We start from the raw sequence: 22,707 nt of genomic DNA, 5'->3' as shown, positions 1-22,707 counted from the left end.
GAAACATGCTGAGACACATAGTAATCAAATTGACAAAAATTAAAGACAAAGAAAAATTATTAAAAGCAACAAGGGAAAAATGACAAATAACATACAAGTGAACTCCCATAAGGTTAACAGCTGATTTCTCATCAGAAACTCTACAAGCCAGAAGGGAGTTGCAGGACATATTTAAAGTGAGGAAAGGGAAGACCCTACAACCAATATTACTCTACCTGGCAAGGATATCATTCAGATTCGATGGAGAAATCAAAAGCTTTATGGACAAGCAAAAACTAAGAGAATTCAGCACCACCAAACCAGCTCTACAACAAATGCTAAAGGAACTTCTCTAAGTGAGAAACACAAGAGAAGAGGACCTACAAAAACAAAACCAAAACATTAAGAAAATGGTAATAGGAACATGCATATCAGTAATTACCTTAAACGTGAATAGATTAAATGCTCCAACCAAAAGACACAGGCTTGCTGAATGGATACAAAAACAAGACCCATATATATGCTGTATACAAGAGACCCACTTCAGACCTAGGCACACATACAGACTGAAAGTGAGGGGATGGAAAAAGATATGCCATGCATATGGAAATCAAAAGAAAGCTGGAGTAGCAATACTCATATCAGATAAAATAGACTTTAAAATAAAGAATGTTACAAAAGACAAGGAAGGGCACTACATAATGATCAAGAGATCAATCCAAAGAGAAGATATAACAATTATAAACCTATACGCACCCAACATAGGAGCACCTCAACATATAAGGCAACTACTAAGAGCCATAAAAGAGGAAATCGACAGTAACACAGTAATAGCGGGGGACTTTAACACCTCACTTTCACCAGTGGTCAGATCATCCACACAGAAAATTTAGAAGGAAACACAAGCTTTAAGTGACACAACAGACCAGACAGATTTAATTGATATTTACAGGACATTCCATCCAAAAACAGCAGATTACACTTTCTTCTCAAATGCACACGGAACATTCTCCAGGGTTGACCACATGCTGGGCCTCAAAGCAAGCCTTGGTAAATTTAAGAAAATTGAAATCGTATCAAGCATCTTTTCCAACCGCAATGCTATGAGATTAGAAATAAATGACAGGGAAAAAAACGTAAAAAACACAAACACATGGAAGCTAAACAATACATTACTAAATAACCAAGAGATCACTGAAGAAATCAAAGAGGAAACCAAAAAACACCTAGAGACAAATGACAACAAAAACATGATGATCCAAAACCTATGGGATGCAGCAAAAGCAGTTCTAAGAGGGATGTTTATAGCAATAAAATCCTACCTCAAGAAACTAGAAAAATCTCAAATAAACAATCTAACCTTACACCTAGAGGAACTATAGAAAGAAGAACAAACAAAACCCGAAGTCAGTAGAAGAAAAGAAATCATAAAGATCAGAGCAGAAATAAATGAAATAGAAACAAAGAAAACAATAGCAAAGATCAATAAAACAAAAAGCTGGTTCTTTGAGAAGATAAACAAAACTGATACCCTTTAGCCAGACTCATCAAGAAAAAAAGGGAAAGGACTCAAATCAATAAAATCAGAAATGAAAAAGGAAAAGTTACAATGGACACCACAGAAATACAAAGCATCATAAGAGCCTACTGCAAGCAACTCTATGCCAATAAAATGTACAACCTGGAAGAAATGCACAAATTCTTAGAAATGTATAACCTTCCAAAACTGAACCAGGAAGAAATAGAAAATATGAACAGACCAAACACAAGTAATGAGATTGTGATTAAAAATCTCCCCTAAAAAGTCCAGGACCAGATGGCTTCACAGGTGAATTCTATCAAACATTTAGAGAACAGCTAACACCCATCCTTCTCAAACTCTTCCAAAAAATTGCAGAGGAAGGAATACTTCCAAATTCATTCTATGAGGCCACCATCACCCTGATACCAAAACTAGACAAAGACACTATAAAAAAAGAAAACTACAGACCAATAGCACTGATGAATATAGATGCAAAAATCCTCAACAAAATACTAGCAATCTGAATCCAACAATACATTAAAAGGATCATACACCATGATCAAGTGGGATTTATCCCAGGGATGTAAGGATTCTTCAATACATGCAAATCATTCATTGTGATACACCATATTAACAAATTGAAGAATAAAAACCATATGATCATCTCAACAGATGCAGAAAAAGCTTTTGACAAAATTCAACACCAATTTATGATAAAAACTCTCCAGAAAGTGGGCATAGAGGGAACTTACCTCAACATAATAAAGGCCACATACGACAAACCCACAGCAAACATCATTCTCAATGGTGAAAAACTGAAAGCATTTCCTCTAAGATCAGGAACAAGACAAGGACGTCCACTCTCACCTCTATTATTCAACATAGTTTTGGAAGTCATAGCCACAGCAATCAGAGAAGAAAAAGAAATAAAAGGAATATAAACTGGAAAAGAAGAAGTAAAACTGTCACTGTTTGCAGATGACATGATACTGTACATAGAGAATCCTAAAAATGCTACCAGAAAACTACTAGAGCTCATCAATGAATTTGGTAAAGTTGCAGGATACAAAATTAATGAACAGAAATCTCTGTCATTCCTATACACTAACAACGAAAGATCAGAAAGAGAAATCAAGGAAACAATCCCATTCACCATTTCAACATAAAGAATAAAATACCTAGGAATAATCCTACCTAAGGAGGCAAAAGAGCTGTACTCAGAAAAATATAAGACACTGATGAAAGAAACCAAAGATGACACAAACAGATGGAGAGATATACCATGTTCTTGGATTGCAAGAATCAATATTGTGAAAATGACTCTACTACCCAAAGCAAACTACAGATTCAATGCAATCCCTGTCAAACTACCAGTGGCATCTTTTTACAGAACTAGAACAAAAAATCTTAAAATATGTATGGAGACACAAAAGACCCCGAATGGCCAAAGCAATATTGAGGAGAAAAAAATGGAGCTGGAGGAATCAGACTCCCTGACTTCGGAGTATATTACAAAGCCACAGTAATCAAGACAATATGGTACTGGCACAAAAACATACATATAGATCAATGGAACAGGATAGAAAGCCCAGAGATAAACCCATGCATCTATGGTCACTTAATCTATGACAAAGGAGGCAAGAAAATACAATGGAGAAAAGAGTCTCTTCAATAAGTGGTGCTGGGAAAACAGGACAGCTACCTGTAAAAGAATGAAATCAGAAGACTCCCTAACACCATACACAAAAATAAACTCAAAATGGATTAAAGACCTAAATGTAAGATGAGACAATATAAAACTCTGAGAGGAAAACATAGGGAGAACACTCTTTGACATAAATCACAGCAAGATCTTTTTTGATCCACCTCCTAGAGTAATGGAAATAAAAACAAAAATAAACAAATGGGACCTAATGAAACTTAAAAGCTTTTGCACAGCAAAGGAAACTATAAACAATACAAAAAGACAACCCTTAGGATGGAAGAAAATATTTGCAAATGAATCAACAGGCAAAGGATTAATCTGCAAAATATATAGACAGCTCATGCAGCTCAATATTAAAAAAAAAAAAACCAATTAAAAAATGTGCAGAAGACCTAAGTAGACATTTCTCCAAAGAAGATATACAGATGGCCAAGAGGCATTTGAAAAGGTGCTCAACATCACTATTAGAGAAATGCAAATCAAAACTACAATGAGGTATCACCTCACACCAGTCAGAATGGCCATCATCAGAAAATCTACAAACAACAAATGCTGGAGAGGGTGTGGAGAAAAGGGAACCCCCTTTCACTGTTGTTGGGAATGTAAATCAATACAGCCACTATGGAGAACAGTATCCAGGTTCCTTAAAAAACTAAAAATAGAATTACCATATGACCCAGCAATCCCACTACTGGGCATATATCTTGAGAAAACCATAATTCAAAAAGACACATGCACCCCAATGTTCACTGCAGCACTATTTACAATAGCCAGGACATGGAAGCAACGTAAATGCCCAATGACAGATGAATGGATAAAGATGATGTGGTACATATATACAAGGGAATATTACTCAGTCATAAAAAGGAACGAAATTGGGTCATTTGTAGTGAGGTGGATGGACCTAGAGTCTGTCGTATAGAGTGAAGTAAGTCAGAAAAACAAATATCATATATTAACGCATATATGTGGAAACTAGAAAAATGGTACAGATGAACCAGTTTGCAGGGCAGAAATAGAGACACAGACATAGAGAACAAACGTATGGACACCAAGGGGGCAAAGCGGGGGGGGCAGGGGGGGTGTGATGAATTGGGAGACTGGGATTGATATATATACACTAATATGTATAAAATAGATAACTAATAACCTGCTGTATTTTAAAAAAATACAGATAATAATAAGCAAAAAAAAAAAGAATTAGAGTGACTCATTCAAGGCCACAGGTACTGGAGGGAGAAAGGTGTGTACTGAGACCCGGCTGGTTCAGGGCTCCCGCCCCATCCACTGGGACAGGCTGCTCCCAGAAGCCGGACACATGGTCATTCAGGAAACATTTACCGGCTGCCACTGGTGCCGAGCGGGCACAGGTGCAGCTGGGATGGAGCTGGGCACCAAGGACCCCTCAGCACCCGGGGTGAGATGACAAGGCAGAGAGGGGTCATGGAGTGGACCACAGAGGGTGGGGAGAAGAGGCAAGCAGCGCTGCTGGAACCCCGGATTGGGGCTGCCTTTCCTCGAGTTGGCATACATGTCGTGGCCGGAAGCGCGACAGCAGGGGAGCCGGCCCTGACACAGGAGATTCACAACTCCACACTCTCTGGCTTAGGAAGCAGCCTGTATCCTTCCTGGGTAAGTATCAGGCTGCTCCTTGCTGGCCTGTGGGCCCCGACTGCCCTATTCAAAAGGACAAGGTGACGGCTGACGGTCCATGGAAGGCAGAGCATCGCCCACAAGGTCATGGGCACATTTAACTGGACTCCCTGTCAGAAAACCTGTCATTTATGAGCGGTGTGGTTTGGGGTAAAGAAATTAGCCTACCTGAGCCTCAACCTTAAAACAGGAATGATAGTAAGTTACAGAGTTAGGAGGGGAGAATCAAATACATTCTACGTATAAAAGCAGTCTGTAACTAAACCTTTTACTGCTTTACAATCTTCTATGGCCACTTATTCCAGACAAAAATCATAGTGGCTGCTATCACCACTTGGGGTCACACCGATTTACACACAAGTGGCTGCTTCTCCTCCTGCATCGCTGACCCAGTGATGTGCCTTCAGCCCCCAAATCCCTTCCAAAACCCAAACCAAAAGTTCAGCCTTTGACATTCTGAAAGCCACACTATTTTAATTCTCACGGTCATTTAAAGTCCCAGATGTTGTTTTAGACTCTAAGTGCCAACTACTAACATAAAACCTGATCGGCCACTATTACTATTCTCAGGCAATACAGAGAAGGTGGCCCAAGGTTCTTCCCAGATTTTTTAAAATTTTCATTTTGCAGCACTTGATTTTTATTTTAAATCTGCAGCACTTCCTAAAACTCAGATCTGGCTCACACCAACCTCAAGGTTTGGTTACACAAAGCAGCAGCTTCCTCGTGGAGGAAAGGCCTGGCTCGGACTCCTCTGAGCGCCCATTGCAAAGAAACCACACCCACACCGAGGGGCTGGTGCCGGCCGGCTCTGTCCCGGGGAGAGGGGAGCAGAGTGGGGGCCGCACTGCTCCCCTACGTGACCTTCTGCACATCTTTGCCCACCGTGGGCCGGGGCTTCTGAGCAGGACTAGGTCCACAGAGGAAAGACAAAGGTGCCTCCAGGTGAGGAACTACGACCAGGCAGCCTCCCGCTCCTGAAACTGTCTGGAGAGCCAGTGATTCTGGATTAAAGACACCAAAGTTCTCGAATATAAAAATGCTATTTCCGCTAAAGGACCACAGTCACCTGTCGCGTATATTAAACGCCAGTCAGAGCTGGGAAATGAATGAACACGCACAGGGTCCCCATCACGCCCTGAGTGGCAAAGCACAAACCAGAAAAGCCTGCTCAAGCATCTTTCATCAGAATGTGCCTCTTCTAAGCTGGTGTCTGAGATCCCATGGCCCGTCAGGTGCAGGTGGTGAAGGTTCCGGTCCAGGGCCTGGAAAAGCCCTTTGAAGCAGGCTCTGTCTGCATCCTCAGGGATTGTGTAGCTCAGCTCACCCCAGCTGCTGCCTCAGAGGGATGCCTGTGGGATGTAGGTCTGCATCAGAGACGTGGCACAGGCTGTGTTCTTCGGGTCACTGGCCTCCAGAACAGAAGGCTATCCAAAAAAAAAGTCAGGGAACAGCAAGGAATGTAAACCCAAACATACCAAATTTACATCAACTGATCTCACATGTATCCCTAAGCAAATTATTTTGAAATCCCAATTCCTGCTCCACACCCACCAGTGTCCACATTCTGTTTCTCCCTTTCTCAGGCACATCATTTCCTCCACAAGGACTGAGACCCCAAGGACCTTGTGTCCTGTTCTGTCACCTCCCCGAGACCTACAGCAGGCAAGGCCCGGGCTGGATTCAGAATAAACACCTGCTGAGTGACCTGACCCCAACGTGGAAATGTTGTGACCGGGGAACAGTCTGGATCTGTCTCCTCTGCCCCCCGAGGAGGTTCATGTCTCCCTGCACCTACCCCCGGGGTCTCACCTCCTTGCTGAGCGTCAGGCGGAGGCCCCGGCCGTGGGCCTGGGTCAGGCTGGAGAGGGTGCCGCAGCACTGGAGCCGCCCCTGCTGCAGCACGGCCACGCGGTCACTCGGCACCTCGGCCTCGTCCAGCTGGTGGGTGGTGAAGATGACGGTACGGCATCAGACCCGCACAACATGCCAGGGGTCCATCTCGAACCTCCAGTGGGGGGAGCCAACGCGGGGGTGGGTGGTGTCAAAGGGTTTTAAGTTAGCCGAGGTCACCCTCCAAATCTGAAGCCCGGAAACGCCTCTGGGTTAGGACACAGCTTCTGCAAGCCCTCCATTGTGAAGGGTGACACTGAGAGACAAGCCAGGGAGTCCCCGGGGCCAGCCGCCCTGTCCGGAAGAGATCACGGCGGCTGTGGCCACAGAGAGTGCGTTTCAGGCGGGGGGCAGGGGCCAGGGCCTCCCCAGGAAGAAAGGCCCCACCAAGCACAGGGCACATGGCCGCTTTTTGCAGAAACAAACGCTCGGCTCATACGTGTCCCCTATGAATTCTCTCTCTTGTCGAGTTTAACTACGTTTGCTGGGGGGATGAAAGGGGCCAGACTGACCTCAGAAGGCCAGAGTTCCTGCAAGGTGTTTTCATAAAGTTCACTTCAGCTACCTGAAGGGAAGCTCTCAGGCCTACGTCGAGCCCATTCTACCTATTCTAGTTCACTGAATAGAAATAAACCCATTGATTGATTCTCATCTCAAAAGCAAATTTTCCAAGAGAGAAGCCCGAACACGTTTTTAACTCTACCAGATTTTATATTTTTAAATAGCAGAGAAAGACGGAAAGACGAGGATTCTCAATTCATTTTTTTTTTAACTGAATCTAAAAAGAAACCATGATATATAGATCCTAGAGCACAGCGGCCAATATCACCAGAGATGTGTCCCAAAGGCCAAGGCCAACCCCCTGGCATGAGAGGTCCTTCAAGGCTAAGAAAATGTGCTCAGTCCTTGATCTGGGGTTAGAGACAGTTTAGAGTCCAGATGATGTGTTTCCAGACAATCAAGTCATCTGAAAATGAAAGTTAGCTGGAATGTAAATTCCAAAAAAATGTAAATTAAGTTCACAGGTGTTTGATGCTTCTCAGTGGACATTTAGGGAATTCAAGACACCCCCCAAAACCTCAAAGGACAAGTGCCGCTCGGTAAGACACCACTTTAGCGTTCCCCCAGTTCAGGTGGTGCGTTTGGTCCCCTCTCCTCGGAAAGTGGTCCTTCCCCAGCCGCTTCTCTTGTCCGTTTTAACAACAGTGATGAGCGGCCACTGGCCAAGCACCCACGTACCAGGCACTGAGCTGTGCACTTTCACACACTCACTTCACACACAGCCCCACAAGGCGCGTGACTGTCTCCACTTGCAAACTGGAGTCCAGAGGCGTGGGGTCATTTCCCAGGTCGTCCAGGATGTGTAGAGCAGGAGGGGGACGAGTGGACCAATGTGCTCTGGTACCTTTTCCATCCTTATTGGTCCTCCAAGGGAGGCCTGGAAGCACCAGTCCTAGGGCTGACCAGGACCTCAGCACCAAGCATCACTCAGCAGGAAACGCGGATCACATCCCAGGGAGTCGGAGCGCCAAACGCCCCGTGTTCTGCCAGCAGAGCCTCCTTCTACTCAGCAGGGATCGCTTGCTTTTGTGCCGCCCTTAGATCTGGTTTACAAAGCTGTGGCACAGCTGCCTGGAGGTTTGGGGCTGTTTCCAGACACCGCTAAATGTTGACGCTTGAAAACCTATTTCCCTCCTGGTACCACCCGTATTATCCTACTGATTTCACACGTCCGTCAGTGCACAGACTCTTCCAAAGGAGCCCCCAGAGACAACCATTGCCAAATGACCTAGAACAGTGAGAATATATTTAATTTATAACAACAGAATTTGAAGAAAACTGCCTGTTTCTGAGACTTTTATCGTATCTGGTTTTCTGTGCAAAGTATGATCGTGACTCAAATGTTCTGTCAGCTGAGCTCTGAAGGCCCCAGCTCTGATTTTTAAAATAAACAAGAGCCAACAGCCTGTGGTGTTTACTGTGCACTGCAACTCAGGCGAGCAGAGTAACAATATCTGCTGACCTGCCCGCCTCTCACCTGTCCTCTTCATCAACCCCACTCCCGGGGCAGGGAAAGGGTTTATGTTCATTTTATCTCAAAACGTGACCTCTCCCTTTAAGTGGTGCCCAAAGTCTCTTGCACAGAGGGTCACGATTTCTCATCCTACTTTTCTCCCCAAAGGGCCTCAGGTAAGAGGAGAGAGGGGGGAGCTGTGATCGCGGGGCAGTGGGCAGGGTGAGGGGCTCGGGCCCGGCGTGGTCAGCATCCTCTGGCCCCGGGTGACGACCGGGACCACCTGGTCCTGTCCCCGCCCCACCTGTGTAGCAGGGCCTTGGACAGGGTCAGCCCACGGCACGGGGTCCTCTGCCCCCCTGGGGCCCTCGGTCCTGCTGGCCGCCAGACCCCGAGTCTCCCCCAGTTTCCAGGGCCCACCTCACCCCTGGAGGCAGCATCCCTGGCAGGCTCTGCCGTCCTCTCAGTGCAGAAGCTGGGGGCTGTGAAAGTGCGGGACAGGCACCACGGGTGCGGCCCTGGGCCAGCGTCCCGCTGGGCCTCATGAGCTCTGATGCGGCTGCACCGGGTCGGGAGGACCCCTCACCCCTGACCACCTCACAGTCCCGGAGCGGTCGCCCAGCCCAGGGTGCCCTGCGGCCTTTTCTGTCTTCTCCCTCCACGACCCCCCTAGGTTTCTGCAACAGAAAAGGATGGGGTGGTCCTTTCAGGTCTCCTCCCCGACCCCGGCCTTACGACCAAGCTTTAAGGGACGAACAGGAGCATCTTTTCTGCCTTAAGGAGAGAATATAATGACTTTTTTCTGGTCCCTTCTCCCTGCATTTCTTAAGAAGCAAATCCTAATCTTCCCCAGGGAGGTGAAGGTTTCAGGTTAAGTCAAAAAGGCTTTGTACTCAGAAGTCCAAAAACGAAAGAAAACAACATTTTACAAGCTTCCACGGTAACCCTGCCGCCGTTGCTCCCACGCGTGCCTAGCAGCAGCACTGGGTACATTTCCCTCTTCCCGATGCTTTTTCCAAACTCCAGTGTTTCTGTGTGAAATGCAGTGCTTCCTGGCTGCAGTGCTTCAGAATCACAGCAGGAATCAGAAGCTGGCAGTCAGTAACTGCCCATCTAATGTCCTAAGTTGGAAATAGTGTACACAATAATACAAGTGAGGAACACGAAACTTCCAAACCACAGCCCAGGCTCCACCCTTGGCTCGGGGAACCTCCCCTGTGGCTGTGAGCAAACCCCAGCCCTTCTCTCTGTGCCTCGGTTTCCTCCCCGAGGAAAGGGAGGGCTTTCTCCTGATTATAGCTGGGACATCCCTCCTCGTAATCCCAGAATTACTCCAGAATGGAGCCCAACGTGGATGCGTGAGGTGTCCACCGACATCAGGCGTGACAAGCTCGATGGCCCCGCTGCCGAGGCTGAGCAACCCCCAGACGCCCGGCACCACGGAGATGCTGCACGACGGGTGTGTCTCCGTGGGTTCCCGGGAAATGTCTTTCCCCGAGGAGGGTAATGTGCTGGGATACGCTCCTCGCTCCCCTCCTCCACGGCGGTGTCGCGGGAAGAGAACGCGGAGCGCCGCCCGGCCCCACCTTCTCGGTGTTCGAGGAGCGCGTCCCAGACGCCACGCCGGGAACACGGGTCCACCCCGCCGGTGGGCTCGTCCGGGACCACGACGCGTCGAGGAGAGTGATGCCGAGGGACAGCTTACTCCACGTGCCCCCCGAGAGGGCGCGGGCGTGTTGGGGCAGGTGCTGCGCCAGCCCCGCGTCCTGGAGAGTTCTGGAACGAGGGCACAGCCCTAACCTCCCCGAGCTCCGAATCCCACTCCACAAACAATGCCTTGCGAGCACCGAGCTCTTCCTAAGAGGCCCAGAAACACGGAGGAGGCCCAGAACCCACGTTGCCCACGAGTCCTGACGGGACAGCACCGGCCTCCGAGGGGTCCAGATGGAGCCACGTCAGGGGACCCAGCGCGGGGCCTCGTGAGCAGGACCTGCCCTTAGGTCCCGTTTGTAGGAAATACGTGCTGTCTCCTCTCTGGGCTTCGCTCACACCTGCCGCCGAGGGCCCTCCCTTCCCTCGGGACTCTGCGGAGGCCGGTGGGGCGGCCAGAGGAGCCCGCCAGGCGCGTCTGCGGAAGGTCTGGACTCTGGCCCACGTGCGCTACATCTGGAGCAGCCCCTTCCTGACTGAGGGATGATCAGACGCTGTTAAAGTGGGGATCGGCCCCCTCTTATCTCCGGGAGCCTTCAGTCTCCACGCTGATTTCAGACGTCGGCATCTCCCAATGGGAGGAGCCACCGCCGTCTTTCCTCACAGGTAACCTTTCACTCTGCACCCCGTGAACTCTTGGGAACACTTAGCTCCCCCCACCTACCTAATCTCACCCTCTGTGCAGCCCCTCTTAGAGCAGTGCCCCCCGAAACCCTCCCCTGAGCGCCCACACCCAGCGGATTCCCTCCCGCGGAGCCGCAGGCGGGTTCACAACTTCCTGGAGGCCAAGGAGCAGCCAGAGAGGCAGAGGCCCGGGGAGGGATTACAAGGTGCCACGCAGTCTGGCTTCAAGACTGTCAGGTCCCAGAACACTGCAAACCCTCAGGCAGAGACGCTGGCTGGTGAAATCCCAGGGACCTGCCCACCTGATCACCCAGTAAATGCTTCGTGTCTGTTTCACTGTTTGCGGATTTCTCATCCTGACCCAGAAGGAGCCAGGAGAGCTTCTCAGGTCTGGTTGTCAGTCTGCCCACTTGACGGTTGGTCAGCGTCCCCGTGCATTTCCTGCGGGGTGAACCTCAACTTACATTTGGAGCCGTTCTTGCCCTTGTTTTTCAGGTGCTCCTACTGTGGACAGCAGCCCAGTTGGGAGGAAAGGACAAGCGGTCCATCTCAGCAGAGGACTGACTTCACCTTCATTCCCATTAGACCCCCAACCCCTCCCTGGCCAGGTGACTCCAACACCAGAGGAGGTGAATTGATTAAGCCCACATTAGTCCCACATGGACCGGCAGAGAAAACCAAAAGAAAAACAAGGCAGTGAGATGTCAGATGTTCTCAAACACGCAGGTCCTAATTCCATTTCTATGTTATACCAAAACCCTGCCCATTCTCTCTCGACCTTGAACTCAGCACACTCCTGTGCACTCCAGACCAGGACACACCCTGGACCCAGTTGCTTCCGGCAGCCGCAGCTCCAACGGAGGCTTGATCCCCTGCATCCTCCTCTGACCACATCCTTTCTCCAGCCATCGCTCACCCACAAAACCTGACTCTCCTCTGGGCCCCGCGGCCCCTCCCTTCCCTCTGCGTCCACAGGCTCTGCCCTCCGCAGAGTGCCCCCCCCCGACAACCCTCCCCACCACTCATGGGACGGTGCCCAGCAAGCCACCCGCCCTCGTCGGCCTCAGTGGTTTGCTCCGTATTCAAAACATCCTTTTCTCTTGCATCTTGATAACGTCCCACTTCTTTGCTCCCTTTTGCAGCAAGACTCGGGGGAAGAAGTGTGGTTTCCAGCCCCCTCCTTCCGTCCTCTCTCTACCAGACTCCAGAGAGACCTCCCTCCCCACTGTGCTACTGAGATGGCTCTGATCCAAGTCACCAGCCAGCTCCTTACACTAAGTCCAGAGGTCGCATTTCAGTCTTCATGTTACCTGACCCTCCTCAATGGACTGGTCCCTCCTCAGTCCCCACCGGTCCCTCCCTCTCATCCCTGGTGGGTCCCTCCTCATCTCTCCAGCCTCTCCACACTGCAGGGTCCAGGGATCGATGCCCTGTCCTCTCCTCACATCCACCTGCACACGTGCCCTCTTGCGTCTCTTCACCATTGAACAAGCCAGCCTGCAGCTGGAGCCCTGTGGTGCTCGCCAGAATCCTCAAGACTAACGCTCACTGCATCACGGCATCCCATTGGTAAAGCGCCTCCTTGACTTCTCCTACCTTCTCCTCCAAATAAAAGGCAGAACAGTAACGACCTGACTCTTGACACATGTTCCCTCTGAGACGTCTACCCCAGATCCCGTCCACCTTGAACAGGATTGTAACGAAGCTCCCCATTAAGGAAACGAAGCACTGCCACGGGAGCTGACACTGAATGGCCAGCTCCGAGTCAGGGGCTCCAGCCGTCGCTCCTCTAATTGAGAACAGCTGTCCTAAAACATGATCACACCCCGACCACCTCTGTGCACACCAGCCTCGTTGCCAGGTAACACGCAGCAAACTGATAACCACCGAGGTTGCTGCACCCACATCAAAAGATGGAGCCCACAAAGCATCGTTAGGAGCTACGCTGAGGCCCAGCCACTAGCAGAGCGGAGTCTGCCGTGGTCCAGGGTAGGCGCATACTTTGAATGAAGATTGGTGCCCCATGACTTTCATAAAAATGTAGGTGGCACGTAACCAATCTGTCCTTTAGCGACACGCGTCACTTCTCTGCAAGTACCTGCTGTCTTTTAGGACGGGCTTGACTAGCACAGAGGAGACATTTTCCTGTGTATTCGAGACCCCACGGTCACTAGCGTGGCTGTCATCAGCAGCCATTTCTGAAGACGTGATGTGAACCCGCCCCCTGCAGTGGAGAACGGCCTCTAGACGCCACTTACCGGCCAACAATGTGAACTGGGGGGTGGGGGGAGACCACTGGTAAAACGAAGCCTGGGGCACCATCTCTGATTTATGGACTCGTGTCCCCTGAGGTTGGGGCTGCCTCGGTTCAGACTTGATTCGCATCTGACCCTGCGAGCGTGAGCGTCCGCCTGCATCTGACTTGCTCCACACCCGCTGTCCCTAAACACAGTCCCCCGTTTCAAGGGAGATCATCCAGAGAAGCACTGCTCTCTTCCAGGCGTGGAGGATACAACCGCCCGGCGGCGGGCGCTGCTGGAGAAACAGCGGGTCGTTTTCCAGCACTGCTCCCGACCGCAAGGTTTTCCGTTTCGCGTGGTGAGGAACAGGGTCTCGGGGTGCGGAGCGCTCCCAAGCCCTGCACGCTTTCTCCTTCACTACACGCTGACTGTAAACCCTCACTTTACAAAATGAATCTTGCAAAACTATTTCAAGGCAGCGATAAGCGGTCACGTGTGACAGTTCCTTAGATGCCCGTTTTCTTCTGAGGCCCGTGCAGTACTGACCATCCGTCCTCACACCCTGGCCCCAAAGCAGCATCTCCCCGCCGCGGGTCGGGCCCGCCTGACGTCCTGCTTCGTGAAGTCGGCTTGGAAACAAGGAGCCTCCACACTGGCCCGGCTGTGCGTCCCCCCGAGCGGCCAAGCCCAGCCTGGGCCACGGCCCTCACACCCACCCCGGCCGTGTCTTCTACATCAGTGGCTCGCCCGCTGGCTCAAGGCCCCACCCGGCCCTGTCCTTCCCCCTCGGCCCCCTCCACACCCACCTCCCAGAGATGCCACTTTGTGTCCTGACCGGGGACTCAGGTCCCCTCTGCCCTCTGGACTCAGCTTCTATGCATCCCGGTGAAACGGGACGAGCTTCCGTGGCCTCGCGGCCCGTCCTGCCGCCCAGCCCCTCCTCGTCTCCCCACACACGTGTCCTCTGCTCCCCCCAGAACGCACCCTGACCCCAGACCCCTCCCATCCCCACCTTGGACACCCATCTGGTCAACGTGGTCTTGAACAGCCTTCAAACCTGGGCCTCCCTCGCAACCGTGACTCAGGCTCTCAGCGGCCTCTCTGCGTCTCAGGGCTGGCACCCACCCAGGGCCCCCGGTACACCCGCCGGGCCGCAGGCTGCTCGCCCCCTGCGGCCTCCAGCCACCTACCTGCAGGGTAATGTCCAGACTCCTCGGCAGGACCGCTTAGGCTCTTTCACCTGCTCCTCACCCCCTCCGCCCGTCCTCTGCACTTCGGGGCACCCACACCCCTTACACACCCACACCGGGCAGGGGGCAGAGGTTACTGCCACCCACCTATGGACATGCCCACGCAGCTCCCGGCGGGCCCCCCGTGGCGCCTTCAGGGACGAGAAGAGTGGCAGGTGCTCGAGCAACGTGAGGGGGTCAAACAGCACGTCGCGCTGCGGACACGCGCCCAGCTCCGCCCTGACCGAGGATGCCTCCGTCTGCAGGTTCCTGCCATTGACCGCGATGGCTCCGGATGGCGGGGGTAGAGCCCCCTCAGCAAAGATCTGCAGAGAAGACACGTAAATGGAGGGGGGCTGTCGCCCTGACCCCCAGCAGCCCCGGGGTCGCCTGCCGCCTGCAGGGAGTCGCACCTAACCTCCCGCCAGCCGCCTCGTACACAGGGAGGCAAAGACTGGCAAAGAGCTCGGCGGGACGTGGGCCTGCGGTCTGGTCATGCTCCCCTGGGATGCGCTGTGACCACCGACCGTCAGAGCTGAGAGTTTAGGATGGTGACTCCGAGTTTGTCGTCACAGACGAGAAAGCAGGCTAGAGAAACAGCCGATCACCCAAGTCCTCACGGGATGTGAGCCGAGCAGAGACGCAACCTCGACCCCCAGCCCTGCGGCCGGGCCTCCTTCCTCTACGCTGGAGCCACCCGTCTGCCACGTCAAAGCCACGACAAGCCGAGGCCCGTCTCCAGAAACTCCTGTCTGCCTTGCCCACAGGACACCTGAGGACTGCCCAGTCTGCTAGTTCAGGGAGTTTATTATTCATGCTTCAGACTATGTTCTTTTTCTCCAAAGTGAGATATACACCCACCACAAGACCTAGCAAACCACTCCTAACTACTTACAGAAAGAAATTAAAATGTGTGTCCACACAAAGGGGTCTACATGGATGTTCATAATCACCAAAACCTGGACACAACCTCAACTGCCACCAACAGGTGAAACAATAAACCAACTGTGGTGTTTCCACTGCGTGGAATCCTCAGGACCAGACAGCTGATGCGACAGTACCACACGTGGGTCTCCGAGCATCGTGCCAATGGGGGACCCAGCACAACTCCACTTATAGGAAACGCTAGAAAATGTAAACTGCGTAACAGCAACAAACAGCAGGTCTGGTCGCTCGGGGGCCAGGATCCAGGAGGCACAGGGGCCTTGGGGCGGGGGGTGGGCACAAATGTCAGTGTCCTGTTCCTCCCCCGGGTGCTGTGCAGCTGTAGCTAAGCCTGTCGGCCCATCAAACACACCTCTGGACACATACTGCTTGCTGCATGTGAACTGCACCTCAGTAACTTTGATTGACAACCGTGTACTATATAATTTTCAAACCTCTTCGGGGGATACAATGGGACCGTGTGTACACATCTGGATGAGTCTCAGAGCTTCTCATTTCAAACAGTGACCACCAGCCTCTCCTCTGAGACCTGCCAGGAAGAGACATCCCTGGGGTGACTCACAGCCTGCTGCAAACAGGCACAAAAAATGACCCTCGAAACATCGAGAAACTCCTGATTTGATTCTCGTCGTTGTGCTAAACACAAGCTCCAGGTTTTCTTGTAGGAAATGTGCATTAGTAAAAGCACAGTGTGGAGGCTGGCTTTCTGAGTCATTATTTTAGCAACGTTTACTTTCCTGATCTGAAAACACTAAAAAAGTACTCAGCGAAATCTTCAACTCTATTTCAGCATCTGAGGAAAGTAGAAACCTTTCCACATTTTCACAGTAAAAGATTTCTGAAGCTTTATGTTTTCTACCTATAAGAATTCTGAAGCAAATACTCCCTTTTCTTGCTTTAACTAAGCATACTTTAGTCTTACTAATAAAGAACAAAAAGACAGTCACTTGTTCAAAAGAGAAATTCAGTAATTTGTGTGGTTTGGCCTTAAACACGCCCCATTTCCACAGTCAGCTCAGGGCTGTTTTGTGGGCCATGAATGTTTGAGATCATCCTTTCTCTGGGATCACATGATTTGATTCTTTAAACAAATCTGGAGCCATTGGATCCCAAATCAAAAATAAAGGTTTCACAAAAACACAACCACACAAAAAGCAGAACATGAAAACGAAAAATACTCAGGTGTTAAAAAATTCCAAACGTCATTGCAAATTTCATCTTCCTCTAGATATGCAATCAGAGTTAAACTTCGTAGGAGAAAAAAAAAAATGTTATAGGACTTTCAAAGGCCCAAGTAAAACCGTGAATATCTTTTAGGGAATAAAAGAATTAAATTTATTTTAAAAAGTCCCTCCCCCACTTTTGAGTCTGCTCAGACCCACGGCAGCTCTAGCGAGAGGTCTGTCTTTCTGCTGTGTCTTTAAACTCTGTACTGAGATGAAATTAAAAAAAGGAAGAAACGGGATCTAGCCTCTGTCTCACAGGTAAACTGGTATCCATAAGAACCAAAGCCCCGGGTTTCAGGAGGGAGTGGGACGCACATGACAGTGGTCTTCCCAGCACTGTTGGTGCCCACAGGGCAGTGATCTGGTCCCTGTGGAAGGTCAGGGTCAGGTCCTGGACCCCTGCCTGGTGATGAACGTGCTCCTTGGTCACAGAAAGCAGGACAACCCCTGGGGGGCCTCCTTCCAGCTCTCTTTCCCCATTTTGCATGCATGAAGATGCAATTCACCCTGAGGGGACTTCAAAAGCCCCCAAAGCAACATTCACAGTTAATAACTCAGTGGCTGCCTCGGGCTTGAATTGTAGCTCTGCGAAACTTGCAAAGCAATTCAAAAATCTTTCTCTACCAAAATCAAGAGGCAGATTATATGATGGCAAAAATTAAGTGAAATCACTGACTACAAAGTTTGTACCCTATGTTACACATTTTGCAAGAAAATAAAAACACGCACGCACACACACAGGTGTTTGTATATATGCAGAGGAATGATGGCAGGCAGGTTAGCTACACACGACTGACAGTCTCCAGAGAAGGTGACCATTACTAGGTGGTGCTGTCCCAAATTTTCTGTGAGATTCATATTTTACTTGTGCAGTCAGAAAAAAATTACAATATTGACTTACACTATAAAACTGTCACGATGGGGGCTTGTTTATTCATAGATTCCTGCTAAGGTGTGCTCTGTGGATGAGCCCCAGGCCCCGAAAGGACTGGGGTGGGGACCAGCCGCCCCCTGCCAGTCTCCTGGGAAGCACATCCCCATTTGTAGGGGCAGCGATAATCTCTCTCATGGAGCCTCGAATAAACTAGCACTTGTGAAACACTTTGAACGTTCTAAAGTATGTTACACCTGGGACTTTTGCTTCTATTTATTACACAAATTAATGTTAGAAATGAAGCTTCATTTTGCTGAATTACAATAGTGCACAAATGCACATGATGCACAGAGGATGCTGTAAACAGTAACACTAACACCAGGGTTCCTGCCCACAAGAGGTGGAAAGTGGGCCTCTGGGCAGCAGTGCACACACGGTTACAAAGGCTCAACCAGAAATGAAAAACAAAACCAAACTGGCCAGAAGGAGAAACACACCTCCAACTACACTCCTCGTTACCAACCTTGACTGTCTACATCCCCACTGAAGAAGAACAGGTGAGAACCCGCCACGATCTGCCTTTTCACCACCAACCCACACACATCCTGCCAATAGGAAACAGTGAAGGGGAAGTACCATGGTTTCCTTAAACTGGAAGTTCCTAAAAAATAAGATAAATTGAAATTAGTTCAATTTTTTTCTACTTAGAAGATTCTAAAGTGGAATACCTCTTTTTGTTGTTTGTTTTCTGTTTGGGGTTTTTTTATTTTTTGTTTTTAAATTTTATTGGAGTATAATTGCTTTACAATGTTGTGTTAGTTTCTACTGTACAGCAAAGTGAATCAGCTATACGTATACATACATCCCCTCTTTTTTGGATTTCCTTCCCATTTAGGTCACCACAGAACATTGAGTAGAGTTCCCTGTGCTATACAGTAGGTTCTCATTAGTTATCTATTTTATACATAGTATCAGTAGTGTATATATGTCAATCCCAATCTCCCAATTCATCCCACCCTAGTATCAGTAGTGTATATATGTCAATCCCAATCTCACAATTCATCCCACCCCCGCTTTCCCCCTTAGTATCCATACGTTTGTTCTTTGTATCTATGTCTCTATTTCTGCTTTGTAAATAAAATCGTCTATACCAATTATTTCAGATTCTGTAGTAGGATATCTTAGCTAAATCACTATAAAATGTTATCCCATCTTAACCTGTTCAATCCACATCTGATACACGGACCAGTGACCATGGGGTACAGAGCATCAGCCCCAAGCCTCCCTCCTCAGCCTGGCCCAGCCACCTGCGATGCCCTCACGTACCCTTCCCCCAAAACGTCTTCCGAGCAGGTGTTCAGTAAACAGGCAGGTATTTATTAAAAGTGAAACTGGCATTAAATAATTGTGGAATGTTCCCCATTGCCCTCCCATTTAGCTGTCACTCTTCCTGCCTTTGCTGTCTGCATGGATTACTAGACACTATTAAAAGCTGAAGGAATTAATCAATTAAAAGCCTACAGAGAATGAGGTGGATGGACTTAGAGTCTGTCATACAGAATGAAGTAAGTCAGAAAGAGAAAAACAAATACTGTATGCTAACACATATATATGGAATCTAAAAAAAAAAAAATGGTTCTCATGAATCTAGGGGCAGGACAGGAATAAAGACACAGACGTAGAGAATGGACTTGAAGACATGGGGAGGGGTAATGGTAAGCTGGGACGAAGTAAGAGAGTGTCATGGACATATATACACTACCAAATGTGAAATAGATAGCTTGTGGGAAGCTGCTGCATCGCACGAGAAGATCACCTTGGTGTTTTGTGACCACCTGGAGGGGTGGGATAGGGAGGGTGGGGGGGAGATGCAAGAGGGAGGGGATATGGGGATATACATATGCATATAGATGATTCACTTTGTTATATAGCAGAAACTAACACAACACTGTGAGGCAATTATACTCTAATAAAGATGTTAAAAAAAAAACCCTACAGAGAAGGATAACTCATAGTGCTAACATTTCTATATGAGGTATATGGCCATTCTTCAAACAGATCCTCCAAATTCATTTCATCCACTTAATAGTTACTTTGCCCCATTATACGTTGAAACGAAAGTGGATTTAATTATTAACACCTATCAATTTTCTTTAACACAGCCTAGCTTATGTATGAGGCCTGGTCTAAGTTCTACAAGTGATTGAAGAGATAAAGGCCTCTGTGCAGACTGTTTTATGTATTAGCACTTTGACCATTGAGCACAGAAGAGACACACAATCACACACTCGATGCAAAAGATTCAAAGAGGTGACCACAAAGGAAAGCATGGGGGGGGTCCCTTGTCTTTTGATGTGAAGGAAGATGCTGAGCTGGCATCTGGCCCAGTATTTACCACCTGTTACAGGTTGTTGGAGTCTTAGCCCTGGTACCTCGGAATGTGACTGTATTTGGAGGGACAGTATTTAAAGAGTGATTAAGGTAAAATGAGGTCATGGGGGTGGGCCCTGATCTAATAGGACTGGTGTTCTTAGAAGAAGAAATCAGGACACAGACACAGAAGCATGACCATGTGAGGACCCGGGGAGAAGGCGGCTGTCCACACACCCAGGAGAGAGGCCTCGGGAGGAACCAGCCCTGTTCACACCTGGATCCTGGAGTCTGGAGCCCAGAGCTGTGACAGAATAAGTGTCTCCTGTTTAAGCCCTGCAGTCTGTGTACTTTGTGACGCAGCCCTAACCAACTAGAGCAGGTGGAATATTCTCCAAGGTCCCACACACTAATAACCATCCCTCGGGGGGCAAGGGGGAGTAGCAGATCGGTAATTACATCACATCACGGCCGGCACTGCCCTGTACTCTGTCCCGGGCATCATCCAGGGTCCTACAACCACCCAACATGGGCACACGGCTGTCTCCTCTCCTCCACAAGCAGAAGGGGGGCAGCAAGGCTGTCTGAGGATATGAGGCTGCAGAAGCCACATGGTGGGATTGGTTCAAGATGGTGGAGGAGAAGGACGTGCTCTCACTCCCTCTTGTGAAAGCACCAAAATCACAACTAACTGCTGAACAATCATCAACAGGAAGACACTGGAACTCACCAAAAAAGATACCCCACATCCAAAGACAAAGGAGAATTCACAATGAGATGGTAGGAGTGGAGCAATCACAATAAAATCAAACCCCATAACTGCTGGGTGGGTGACTCACAGACTGGAGAACACTTATACCACAGAAGTCCACCCACTGGAATGAAGATTCTGAGTCCCACGTCAGGCTTCCCAACCATGGGGTCTGGCAATGGGAGGAGGAATTCGTAGAGAATCAGACTTTGAAGGCTAACAGGATTTGATTGCAGGACTTCGACAGGACTGGGGGAAACAGAGACTCCACTCTTGGAGGGCACACACAAAGTAGTGTGTGCATCAGGACCCAGGGGAAGGAGCAGTGACCCCATAGGAGACTGAACCAGACCTACCTGCTAGTGTTGGAGGGTCTGCTGCAGAGGTGGGGGTTGGCTGTGGCTCACCACAGGGCCAAGGACACTGGCAGCAGAAGTTCTGGGAAGTACTCCTTGGCATGAGCCCTTCCAGAGTCCACCATTAGCCCCACCAAAGAGCCTGGGGAGGCTCCAGTGTTGGGTCGCCTCAGTCCAAACAACCAACAGGGAGGGAACCCAGCCCCACCCATCAGCAGGCAAGTGGATTAAAGTTTTACTGAGTTCTGCCCACCAGAGCAACAGCCAGCTCTACCCACCACCAGTCCCTCCCATCAGGAAACCTGCACAAGCCTCTTAGATATCCTCATCCACCAGAGGGCAGACAGCAGAAGCAAGAAGAACTACAGTCCTGCAGCCTGTGGAACAAAAACCACATTCACAGAAAGATAGACAAGATAAAAAGGCAGAGGGCTATGTAACAGATGAAGGAACAAGATAAAACCCCAGACAAATAACTAAATGAAGTGGAGATAAGCAACCTTCCAGAAAAAGAATTCAAAATAATCATAGTGAAGATGATCCAGGACCTCAGAAAAAGAATGGAGGCAAAGATCAAGAAGATGCAAGAAATGTTTAACAAAGACCTAGAAGAATTAAAGAACAAACAAACAGATATGAACAATACAATAACTGAAATGAAAAATACACTAGAAGGAATCAATAGCAGAATAACTGAGGCAGAAGAACGGATAAGTGACCTGGAAGGCAGAATGGTGGAATTCACTGCTGCGGAACAGAATAAAGAAAAAAGAATGAAAAGAAATGAAGACAGCCTAAGAGACCACTGGGACAGCATTAAATGCAACAACATTCTCATTATAGGCATCCCAGAAGGAGAAGAGAGAGAGAAAGGACCAGAGAAAATATTTGAAGAGATTATAGTAGAAAACTTCCCTAACATGGGAAAGGAAATAGCCACCCAAGTTCAGGAAGCACCGAGAGTCCCATACAGGATAAACCCAAGGAAAAACACACCAAGACACATAGTAATCAAATTGGCAAAAATTAAAGACAAAGAAAAATTACTGAAAGCAGCAAGGGAAAAATGACAAATAACATACAAGGGAATTCCCATAAGGTTAACAGCTGATTTCTCAGCAGAAACTCTACAAAGCCAGAAGGGAGTTGCATGACATGTTTAAAGTGATGAAAGAGAAGAACCTACAACCAAGATTACTCTACCCGGCAAGGATCTTGTTCATATTCGATGGGAAATCAAAAGCTTTATAGACAAGCAAAAGCTAAGAGAATTCAGCACCACCAAACCAGCTCTACAACGAATGCTAAGGGAACTTCTCTAAGTGGGAAACACAACAGAAGAAAAGGACCTCCAAGAAGAAACCCAAAACAATTAAGAAAATCGTAATATGAACAGACATATCGATAATTACCTTAAACGTGAATGGATTAAATGCTCCAACCAAAAGACACAGGCTCACTGATGCATACAAAAACAAGACCCATATATATATGCTGTCTACAAGAGACCCACTTCAGACCTACGGACACCTACAGACTGAAAGTGAGGGGATGGGAAAAGATATTCCATGCAAATGGAAATCAAAAGAAAGCTGGAGTAACAATACTCATATCAG

The 22,707-nt window shown here is 48.8% G+C and overlaps 1 protein-coding gene across 1 annotated transcript in view; it reads right to left on the bottom strand.

The window, feature by feature from the left end:
* The window catches only part of ABCA13 (ATP binding cassette subfamily A member 13), a gene marked incomplete at its 5' end in the record, with an annotated part of 329,842 nt that overhangs the window by 154,494 nt on the left and 152,641 nt on the right, over positions 1-22,707 (bottom strand). The window contains 10 exon segments of the mRNA XM_082473913.1: positions 6,056-6,199; positions 6,203-6,286; positions 6,672-6,829; positions 10,353-10,466; positions 14,353-14,530; positions 14,647-14,876; positions 14,879-14,895; positions 17,056-17,089; positions 17,092-17,229; positions 18,138-18,275. Of these exon segments, the coding sequence (XP_082330039.1) occupies positions 6,056-6,199; positions 6,203-6,286; positions 6,672-6,829; positions 10,353-10,466; positions 14,353-14,530; positions 14,647-14,876; positions 14,879-14,895; positions 17,056-17,089; positions 17,092-17,229; positions 18,138-18,275 (1,235 nt within the window).

Source organism: Balaenoptera physalus (genome assembly GCF_965194825.1).
Source record: "Balaenoptera physalus genome assembly, chromosome: 8".
NCBI classification, from domain to species: domain Eukaryota; kingdom Metazoa; phylum Chordata; class Mammalia; order Artiodactyla; family Balaenopteridae; genus Balaenoptera; species Balaenoptera physalus.
This window is presented reverse-complemented; position numbering and strand designations above follow the sequence as displayed.